The 10,621-nt window shown below is 53.0% G+C and overlaps 2 protein-coding genes across 5 annotated transcripts; both read left to right on the top strand.

Annotated features, from left to right (window-relative positions):
• The first annotated feature begins 2,224 nt into the window (after positions 1 to 2,224).
• On the top strand, positions 2,225 to 4,984 carry DPH2 (diphthamide biosynthesis 2). Of its 3 annotated transcripts, none has more exons than XM_008699317.2 (6): positions 2,225 to 2,585; positions 2,797 to 2,909; positions 3,195 to 3,418; positions 3,617 to 4,300; positions 4,382 to 4,558; positions 4,640 to 4,984. In XM_008699317.2, the coding sequence occupies exons 1-6, from the start codon at positions 2,439 to 2,441 to the stop codon at positions 4,762 to 4,764; spliced, it is 1,470 nt and encodes a 489-aa protein (XP_008697539.1). In that variant the 5' UTR covers positions 2,225 to 2,438; the 3' UTR covers positions 4,765 to 4,984. The 3 variants fall into 3 exon arrangements, with proteins under 3 accessions (XP_008697539.1, XP_008697540.1, XP_040483338.1); XM_008699318.2 differs by having other exon boundaries at positions 2,226 to 2,533; XM_040627404.1 differs by lacking the exons at positions 2,225 to 2,585; positions 3,195 to 3,418 and having other exon boundaries at positions 2,831 to 2,909.
• Positions 4,985 to 7,310: 2,326 nt separating this feature from the next.
• ATP6V0B (ATPase H+ transporting V0 subunit b) lies at positions 7,311 to 10,621 on the top strand. 2 transcript variants are annotated; one of them, XM_008699316.2, is made up of 8 exons: positions 7,311 to 7,491; positions 8,203 to 8,251; positions 8,481 to 8,564; positions 8,690 to 8,767; positions 8,960 to 9,029; positions 9,151 to 9,202; positions 9,419 to 9,609; positions 10,314 to 10,621. In XM_008699316.2, the coding sequence occupies exons 1-8, from the start codon at positions 7,425 to 7,427 to the stop codon at positions 10,338 to 10,340; spliced, it is 618 nt and encodes a 205-aa protein (XP_008697538.1). In that variant the 5' UTR covers positions 7,311 to 7,424; the 3' UTR covers positions 10,341 to 10,621. The 2 variants fall into 2 exon arrangements, with proteins under 2 accessions (XP_008697538.1, XP_040483337.1); XM_040627403.1 differs by lacking the exon at positions 7,311 to 7,491 and adding an exon at positions 7,907 to 7,931.

The following is a 10,621-nucleotide window of genomic DNA, read 5'->3' as shown; positions in this document are numbered from 1 at the left end:
GGGTTGGAGTGGGACTGCAGTCGTATCAGCAACCTCCCCCCACCACTGCCACCCATTAAATTAGTTCCGGCATTCATGCATGCATACATTTATTAAATCGACAATGCTGAGTACTAGCCCCCTAGTTCTACCTTGATTTGTTCTCTCTGAACAAAGGCTGATCTAGTCCATAGCCACTGTGTTAAGCTGGGAGAATGGGGCCAGTGAGGGAAGGCTGCATGGAGGAACTTTCATTTCTTTCTTTCTTTCTTTCTTTCTTTTTTTTTTTTTTAATTTTATTTATTTGTCAGAGAGAGAGAGAGAGAGTGCGCACACAAGCGGGGGAATGGCAGGCAGAGGGAGGGGCAGGCTCCCACTGAGCAAAGAGCCTGACACAGGACTCGATCCCAGGACCCTGGGATCATGACCTGAGCCAAAGGCAGACTCTTAAGTGATTGAGCCACCCAGGTGTCCAAGAACTCTCATTTCTGGTGGAAATGGAAGGTTTCCTAGGTAGAAGACTTGGGACCTTTGGCTGGAAGTGAGGTGGGGCAGGGTCCAGCTAGGAGTGAAGAAATGGTTTTAAAGTGCCAGGATAGGTTTCTTTTGTGGGATTATGGAGGCCAAACTTGCACATGGTTGAGGAAAGGTATAGAAAGTGGGGCTGAGCATGTGTGGGAGGAAGCGTGGCAGCCCCCAGAGGAAGAGGAATGCAGGACTTAGAGCCGTCTTCATACCCAGAGCTCCCTACCTCTGTGGTACCTGACCAGCTCTTGATGGTCAGGCCCAGTCAGGACCAGGGACAGCTCCTGGATGGCTGTTGCTTTCCTCTCTTAGCAGGGTTCCCTCCCTTTCTGTCTCCTCAGCCATAGCTCTACCGCTGCTGCCTCTTAGACACCCCAGCCTTCTCCTCAGTAAGATCTGAAGAGCAGGGCTCGGATCTCCCCATTTCCATTCCTGAACCTTGTGTCTCCTTGGAGGTGATAGGAGAACTGGTTACTCCCACGTTTGTCTCACTCCTTCCCCTGTTCTTCTGCCATCTTTGCACAAGAATGGAGGCACTTCTCTGTTCATTCTCTTTCCGTGCCAGCCAGCATCAGTCCCCATTGCATACACCATCCCAAGGCCCTTCTTCAGTCCCATTCTCACTTACTCTTGATTTCTCACTTCTCCTGAAGTATGTGGAGATGTTTCTTTTAGTCCTTTTCTCCTGCTACATGGTAACCAAATGTCTTCTTCCCCCATCCTCCATGATCAAATGTAGCATATATAAGCTAGGACAATGAGGGAGCTAAAGCCTAGTTTCTGAAGTCAAATCTGGGTTTGATATTGATTGTGCCACTGACTTACTTGCTGTGTCTTACTAGGACCTCAGTGTCCTCATCTGTAAAATGGGACAATTCTTTTTTTCTTAAGATTTTATTTTTTTAAATAATCTCAACACCCACCGTGGGGCTCAAACTCACAACCCTGAGATCGAGAGTCCCTCCCTTTGCCAAATGAACAAGCCAGGTGCTCTTGGGACAAGTCTTACTCCAAAGACTGTTAACTCTAAGAATGTAATACCTGGTGAACAATAAGTGCTCAGTATTTACCTGATTGATAGACTGCTGTGAGGATAACCGCGAATGCTTTCAGTATGTATGATATGCAAGGGACTACTTTGTAAAGTTTTATATCTAAATTAATTTGATCCAGCAATCCTATTAGGGATGCTCTTGTTACAACCCCCACCTTGCGGATGAAGAAACAGCCACAGAGACGTCGAGTAAGTAGTAATGGCAGAGCACGATATCCAAACCCAGGCAGTTTGGCACCTGAACTGAAAATTATGCAATGGAGGTGCAATGAAGTGCTTAGCAGTGTACCGTGTAGGGGAGCTGCTCAAACGAGTATTTTTAGGGGTTCCCTTTTTTTTTTTTTTAAGTTTATTTAATCTCTACCCCCAACGTGGGGCTCCAACTCACAACCCTGTGATCAAGAGTCACATGCTCTTCTAACTGAGCCAGGCAGGCACCCGGGGAGTCACTTTTTCTGAGCGCGATTGGCGGGCTGAACAGGAAAACTAGCGGCCAGGGAAGAGGGCCAGGGGACTACAATACCCACAAGGCTCCGCGCCTTCCTCCGAGGTACTCCCGAGACTTCGGCTATGAGGCAGATCATTGGTTCTCTGAGGGAGGCCTGGCGAGGATTGGCAGTGCTAGTTTAACATTGGCAAGACTGCTGCCAGCCCCGCCTCAAAAACCCGGAAGTAATCCCCCGCAGGCCTTTGCGTTGTGGTGTAGCGGAGAGGCGCTAGTTTGGAGGCGTGGAGGGATGGTCCGAGGGCTCTGCCCTGACTTCCCAGTCCTGCCGCTCTCACTAAGTGACTGACTTATTGAGGGCTGCTTTTGAGGACGCGGGACCTGAAGCTGACCGAGGGAGGTCCCCGCTGCTTCCCGCCACCCGAGCGGTGCCTCATGGAGTCTACGTTCAGCAGCCCCGCTGAGGCAGCGCTGCAGCGAGAGGCGGGCGCCGCGGGGCTGCTCACTCCTGCGGAGGACCTGGACCGCGTGTACGAGCTGGAGCGAGTTGCTGGATTTGTCCGGGACCTGGGGTGTCAGCGGGTGAGGTCAGGTTAGGGAGGGGTGGCTCACTTCGGCATGGGTCGCCCAGAAGATCGGGATCTTGGGGTGATTTTGGGGGGGGTGGGCGGGGGGAGTTGTTCCTCTGGGAGGAGGGCCTTTGCAGGTTAGGTAGGGACTCCTGGAAGGTTTTCCTTGAAGAGGAAGAGGGTGGAGGAGAGGCTGTTCCTGACTCCATGGCTTATACCTACAGGTGGCCTTGCAGTTCCCTGACCAGCTATTGGGAGATGCTGGGGCCGTGGCTGCACGACTGGAGAGGACCACAGGGTCGAAGATGTTCATTTTGGGTGACACGGCCTATGGCAGGTGTGAATTTGAGCTTGAGGATTGGGGGCGGGGGTAGGGGGTGGTGAGTAGGTTTAATGATCCAAGGCTCTAGGTGTTTCCCTTCTATGACAGTGTCAGCCCCCAGTGGCTGTGTTTTTCCTTGATGGTGATGCCTCCTCTTCTGATACTTGCTCCCCTGAACGACAGTGTCTTCTTTTATAATATCGTTTTCTTCACTGACCACGTTTCAGTCTTCACATTTCCCATGAAGGACAGCAACTGTTTTCCTGATAACTCTTCTCACTAACGGTATCTCCCCTGCAGCTGCTGTGTGGATGTACTGGGTGCTGAGCAAGCTGGAGCTCAGGCCCTTGTACATTTTGGCCCTGCCTGCTTAAGCCCTCCAGCCCGCCCACTGCCTGTGGCCTTCGTCCTTGGTCAACATCCTGTGCACTTGGAGCTCTGCGCCAAGGCCTTTGAGGCCCAGAACCCAGACCCCAAAGCGCCTGTGGTGCTGCTAAGTGAGCCGGCCTGTGCCCACGCCTTGGGTGAGAGTTTTTGCCTGGGTTTGCAGGAAGGGTAGGCCAACTACTTTGTGCCTTGGTAGTCCCATTTCAGTACACTCCCATAGAGCTCTTGATATGGGCTTGATCCCAGTCTTTGCTTTTGGGTCACATTCAGTTTCCTGGGGATGAAGGGTTCCTGCTTTGGCAGACCCCAACTCTGACACCACCTTCTTCTTCCAGAGGCCTTGGCCACCCTCCTGCGCCCGCGGTACCTGGACCTGCTTGTCTCCAGCCCAGCTCTTCCATCGCCAGTGGGCTCCTGTAGTCCAGAGCCTGAGCTCCTGGAGCGTTTTGGGCGCCGCTTCCCCCTGGCTCCAGGGAGGTGTCTGGAAGAATATGGTGCCTTCTATGTGGGGGGCTCTGAAGCCAGTGCTGACCTTGACCTTGACCCAGACCTGAGCCGGCTGCTTTTGGGCTGGGCACCAGGGCAGCCCTTCTTCACCTGCTGCCCAGATACAGGGCGGACTCAGGATGAAGGTGTCCGGGCTGGGCGGCTAAGGGCACGTAGACACTATCTGGTAGAGAGGGCCAGAGATGCCCGTGTGGTAGGGCTGTTGGCAGGGACGCTGGGTGTGGCCCGACACCGCGAGGCCCTGGCACACTTGCGGAACCTGGCTCAGGCTGCAGGCAAGCGGAGCTATGTGTTGGCCCTGGGGCGGCCTACACCTCCCAAGCTCGCCAACTTCCCTGAGGTGGATGTCTTTGTGCTGTTGGCCTGCCCTCTCGGTGCTCTAACTCCACAGCTTTCTGGTGGCTTCTTCCGGCCTGTATTGGCACCATGTGAGCTGGAAGCTGCCTGCAACCCCGCCTGGCCACCTTCAGGCCTGGCTCCCTACCTAACACATTATGCGGATTTATTACCTGGTGAGTGCTGGGGTACTGCCTGAGCTGGAAACACTTGGGGCTTGGAATTGTATCCGTTTGGATCCTCTTTGTCCCTCCTAGGCTCTCCCTTCCATGTGCCCCTCCCACCGCCTGACTCGGAACTGTGGGACACCCCAGATGTGTCACTCATTACTGGGGAACTCCGACCCCCACCTGCGTGGAAGCCATCAGATGATCCTGGATGTTTGGCCCTGACCTTGCGGTCCCCGCTAGAGCTGGCTGAGAGCAGCCCTGCAGGTAAGTGTGCCAAATCTCTGCTCCCAGCTGAACTCTTTCCCCAGATTCAGCCCACTTGGCCTCAGTCCCCTCTCTCTGCAGCCTTGTTCCTCAGTTCCCGGAGCTGGCAGGGGCTGCAGCCCCGTCTGGGTCAGACACCGGTGACAGGAGCTGTGAGTGGAAGACAAGGGATTGCCATCGCCTACGAGGATGAGGGAAGCAGCTGATACCACGTGGGGCCAGAGACAGATGGACTTAAGAATTGCTGCAAAGACCTTTAATGCTCCCTGCACCAACCTCACTGCTCTGCCAGGATTTTTGAAGGAGCCTGGATGCAGGGAAGTGTGGACAGCCCCTCACTGAGGAAGGGAATCCTGCTCTGTCCCTGTCCTGGCACCGGCACAAGGCTTAGCATATAGTGGCTTAATAAATACCTGTTGGACTGGAGGGACTGATTTGGGGCTTTCCTGAAGTCTTATGGGCCCATCTGTCCTCCTAGGAACAGCCCAGGACCTCTGGCCAGTCCCAGTTTCTGATGTGCAGTTGAAGGTTTGCCCTTGTCAAAGGTTCTAGATGGTCTAGACCAGGGTTGCCTAACTTTGGTACTATTGACAGTTTGGCCCAGGTAATTCTTTGCTGTGAGGGGCTGTTCTTTGCACTGTAGTATGTTTAGCTTTGTCTTTGGCTTCTGCCCACCAGATGCCCCCAACATACCCCTTCCCAATTGTGATAACCAAAAATGCCTCCAGACATTGACAGATATCTCCTGGGGGGGCAAAATTGCTTCTAGTTGAGAATCACTGGTCTAGACCTGTGTTGTCCAGTAAAATAACCACTAGACACATATGGCTATTAAACATGAATTTGAATTAGTTAAAATAAAAAACTCAGTTTCTCAGGGTGCCTGGTAGCTCAGCANGAAAAGCATGCAACTCTTGATCTCAGGGTCATGAGTTCAAGCCCCATGATGAGTGTACAGATCACTAAAAAAGTACACTTGAAAAATAAAAAATAAAAACTTAGTTTCTCAGTCACACTAGTCACAGTTCAGTGGTCGTTTAGCCACATGAGAGGACAGTGCAGCTATAGGACATTTCCATTACTGCAGAAAGTTCTGTAGGACAGTGGTGGTCTATACAGATTCTAATTTTGTTTTTCAGGGATATCACAGAACTTGAATAAACTAGATACTTCTCCTCCTGTTTCTTTTCATCAAACACTACACGTTCCGAGTGGAGATCTGAATTGTATTTAGCTGGATTCCTGTCCTCACAGTGTAGTTAGGAAGACAGGCAGTTAAATAAGTAGTTACAAGACAGTGAAACTACTTTCTGTGAGGAGGAAAGCCCCTGGGGACACTTCTTTCTTATCAAGTTTGCAGAGAATTTTGGCATACTGGCGCTGTCCAAGGTGTTGGGACCTTCCAAGTCAGGAAGGTAAACAGGGAGGTGTGGTCCCTGTTCTCAGGGAGTGCTCGGTCTACTGGTAGAGGCAGATCTGTAAACTGACTGTGGCAGCAGACAAAATGGGCACCAATCATGTATTTTACAAATATATATGGAGCACCACGGTGTGCCAGGCACTGAAAATACAGTAAGCTCAACAGAAACCCTTTCATGGTGATTACATTCTCATGGGGGGTGGGGGAAGAGATGGACAAAATAAAACACTTAGTATGCCAAATGGTGGTAAGTAAGTAGTATGGAGAACTATTAAAGCTGGGAAGGAGTGTAAGGGACAGTAGATTGCAATATTGAACAGGATAATTAGGGAAGGCCTTTTGAAGAAGGTGAGCAAAGACTGAAAGGAAGTTATGGAGTGAGCCACGTGGATAAGTAGAAGCAGAGGGAACAAATGGGAGGGTGATATATTGGGGGTATGGCTGGTATGTTCAAGGAATAGCAAGGAGGCCAGTGTAGTTAGTGGGAGAGTATTAGTTGAGATCAGGTAAGGGGCATGGGAAGCTGCATCAGGAGAGGCCTAGTAGTAGGCCATTATTAGGACTGTGGCTTTTATTCTGAGTGAAATGGCATTTTTTATTTTTATTAAAAGTTTTGTTTATTTGAGAGAGCACAAGCAGGGAGAGAGGGAGAGGGAGAAGCAGGCTTCCCTCCCAGCAGGCAGCCAGATGCAGGACTAGATCCCAAGACCACAGGATTATAACCTGAGCCAAAGGCAGATGTTTGAGCCACCCAGGCGCCCCTGAAATGGCATTTTAAACAGAGTGACATGATCTTCAGTTTGATAAGGATCACCAGGATAGCAGGGGAGCCCAGAGCAGGCTTATCACCCTGCCTCTGGGTTAGGGAAGGCTTCCTGGAAGAGTGCATTCTGGGGACCAATAGGTGTCAGCTGGGCAATGGGATGAACACGAAGAAGTGTGCTTCGCGGAGAAGGAACAGCATGAGCAAAGTTAGGAAGAGAGCAAGACACCCTCCCTTAACTGGGGAGGACAGCAAGGGAAGAGGTCCATGGAATCAGCGCTGGCTTGGAGGCTAAACTAGGGAGGCCCGCGAAGAGGCTCCGGTGTAAAGCAGGGCTGGTGAGCCCAAGTGGGGCTGACTGTCGCGGCTGAGGAGGAGCGGTTGGGAGAGACGCGAGAATGACCGGCCTGAGGTCGAGATATTAAGGACGCCGAAGCCTCTTCCGAAGCGGGGGACTACAACAACCACAATCCTCAGTGCTTGCAGTTCCGGCGTAGCCAAAGTTCTGGACCGGCAACGGCGCCGCGCGGGGCCGGGCATGGGGTCACGTGGCGCCGGCGCGTCACGTGGGTTAGTCAGGTGACGCTGCGGGGCGGGCGGACAGACTGCGGGGCGGACGGTGGACGCAGGGACGCGGGTTTAGCTGTGGCCCCACGGACCCGAGCCCCGCCGTCGTTGCCGCCATGACGGGGCTAGCGCTGCTCTACTCCGGGGTCTTCGTGGCCTTTTGGGCCTGCATGCTTGTCGTGGGTGAGGCCGGGTCCTGGCGGGCGGGGCCAGCATCGGGGCCCCGCTGGTGGGGCTGGAGCCCAGCGGGAGAAGTGGGGTCCCAGGAATGCTGGGCCCCAGCGTGGGCCCTGTGTCCGGGGCTCCAGGATTTGCCTCACGCCTGTCGGGGCTTCTGACCCTGACAGAGAAGACCGGATCTCCAGCCCCTTGAGGACGGGTGCGGACGGGGGGAGGTGGGGGCCGCGAGAGCAGCCCCGGTACCTCTCTGTCACTACCACCCCTCCCCCCGTCTCACGGCTGCGATCCCTCGCTTGCTCCAGAGGCGCCTGCTTGGGTCACGGGCCGGCAGTTCCAGTTCCTCTTTTCCCGGTCGTTCTGCCCTCCCCCCACCCACAGCTTGTTGGATAAACAGCGGCTCGGATCGGGCTGGTGGGAGCCGGTGCGCTCTCCCTTTCTCCAGGGTATTCAGGCCTACTAGTAGCTGGCGGTGGTCTGGGAGGTGGTGTCACTAGGGGAAGATAGGTTACTGAGGGAGTGGCAGAAAATGGAGGCCTGAGTCGAGGAGTCTGAATAGATAGCCGTGCTTTCACATGGAGGCCAGCCTGAGTCTCCCTTGACTTACCTGTAGGCAGAGCTTTGGGGACGTGGCAGTTGGGCAGCGATTTCTTGTCTAAGTTGGGAAGTTTCTGTCTAGAGAGCCGCCTCTAACCCTTTTTTTCCTCCCTCCTGCAGGAATCTGCTACACCATTTTTGACTTGGGTTTCCGCTTTGATGTGGCATGGTAAGGGGCTGTAGGGAGAGGATTCCCCGGGGAGCTTCTTTGCAGTTTTTCATCACTGAACTAAGCCCCTACTCCACCCTATCCCCAGGTGTCTGGGATATGGATATGGGACATAGGACATCTTTTATCTCCACATCCAGGACTGGTGGGCTGAGAGGGTTGGGGGATAGATTTTGTGCTCACTTCTGCACCAAGGCTGAAATTGCTTTCCTCCCTGTTTCCACACCAGGTTCCTGACTGAGACTTCCCCCTTCATGTGGTCAAACTTGGGCATTGGTCTAGCTATCTCCTTGTCTGTGGTTGGGGCAGCATGGTGAGTTTGGGGTGGGACTAGGGGTAGGGGTGAGTCATAGCAGGTGGTGTCACTGGGTCCTTAGTCATCCTGGGGGCAGTGACAAGCTTGGGCTCTGCTCATCGGTTTTTTAATCCTTCCACCAGGGGCATCTATATTACTGGCTCTTCTATCATTGGGGGAGGGGTGAAGGCCCCCAGGATCAAGACCAAGAACCTGGTCAGGTAAATGTGGGGCTTTTGGAGGGTTGTCAGAACCACCTGCATTGGGAGCTCCCTGTTTGTTTGACCTGACATGCTGCTTCTGACCAGCCTCCTGATGGGTGGGATGTCCGTGGGGGAAATGGTGGCTGGAGACTCTTTGGGGGAGGAAGGTTGGTTTCTTTCTCATCTTTTTCTCCTCTCCACCACTGCCAGCATCATCTTCTGTGAGGCTGTGGCCATCTATGGTATCATCATGGCAATTGTGATTAGCAACATGGCTGAGGTAGGGGGAACTAGGGTGGGGTGGGCATCTGTTCCAGTGTGTTCTATACAGTCTTTAGTGATACTGGAGGAGGGGGAGCGGCATAAGGGGTGGTTTCTGATTACCTCTCTGCCTCCCACAGCCTTTCAGTGCCACTGACCCCCAGGCCATTGGGCATCGAAACTACCATGCAGGTAGGTGGATGTGTGAAGGAAAAAAGCTGGGGCTTCATGTCTGCTTCCCCACTTCCATGCCCTAGCTTAGACTCACTATTTCAAAATACACTCCCTTTGTTTGGCCTGTTTTACGGAGTTGGGAGTGGTGACTATCCCCATTAGTCCATGTTGGGCCCTTGTCCTCCTCTCCCCTTGTTCCTGTCTTGGCCTCAATACTCTCTTCCATCCTCGCAGGCTACTCCATGTTTGGAGCTGGCCTCACAGTGGGCCTGTCTAACCTCTTCTGTGGAGTCTGCGTGGGCATCGTGGGCAGTGGAGCTGCCCTGGCTGATGCACAGAACCCCAGCCTCTTTGTAAAGATTCTCATCGTGGAGATCTTTGGCAGTGCCATTGGCCTCTTTGGCGTCATTGTTGCAATCCTTCAGGTGATGAACCCCCTGGGAAGTCTGTGTCCTAGTCCCCAGCCCAGCCTCACTCTCTTCCAGAGGAGTCACGGTGTCCCTTACTCCATCTATAACCATGGAACCCCTGAGCAGCTCCCACCACTTCATTCCCATTTTTTGGTTTTCCCCTTTTGAAGCTTTCCAGTGTGGTATCATTGACTAGTGTAATGTGTATTTCCCTGCTGCTTTGTGTCTATAGGTCTTTCTTTGAGGCTCTCTGTTGTATTATTTTTTTGTTTTTATTTGCAGTCTAGCCTGGATTGGGATCTTGTCTGTTTGTCAGTCTGCTTGGTGTGTTTGACTGTGTATCTCAGGGCCTCTGTGTATCTGTGCTGTCAGGACAGTGTGTCTGAATTGCATGCATCTTGTCTGACAATGTGTAAGTGGGGCTGAGGACCAGCCTCATGGTCTGAATGTGACTGAGTGCTTAGCTGGGTTGACTCTTGGTAACTGGTCCTGTTCATATGCCACTTCGCCATCTCTCTGTCCCACAGCCTAACTCTGTGGTTGTCTGACTGTCCCTGTTCATCTGGGTTTGTCACAGCATGTCCATCTTGGTCCAGTCATCCATCTGTTGTGGTCTGTCCATCCCACCATGGGTTTGCTAGCGCTGACCTTATGTCTCTTGTTACTGTCTTATCTAGTCCTCTGTCACTGCCTGATTTCTCCTTGTTCTTCTTTTGCAGACCTCCAGAGTGAAGATGGGTGACTAGATGATCTGTTTGGGTGGGGCCGTGTCCCACTCTTATTTATTTGTGGTTTTTCCCAGGACAGCTGGAGCTGTCACCCTTGGCCTTTCAGGGGCTTGGTGTTCAGGGCCCTCCCTGCACTTGCTTCCCGCTGCCCGTCAACTTGGAGGCACTGCCTGGCTGGAGCCTCAGTGTGGGGAGTGGGTCCCTGATGACCGTGTGCAGCTGTGCACCTGTGTCCCACCTCTACCCCCCAACCCATCTTCCCAGTGTTTGTGAAATAAATGTGGTTTTTGTCTGGGTCA

This window comes from Ursus maritimus, unplaced genomic scaffold, assembly GCF_017311325.1.
Source record: "Ursus maritimus isolate PB19 unplaced genomic scaffold, ASM1731132v1 scaffold_12, whole genome shotgun sequence".
NCBI lineage: Eukaryota > Metazoa > Chordata > Mammalia > Carnivora > Ursidae > Ursus > Ursus maritimus.
The sequence above is the reverse complement of the archived record's forward strand: the minus strand, read 5'-3'. Positions and strand labels throughout refer to the sequence as shown.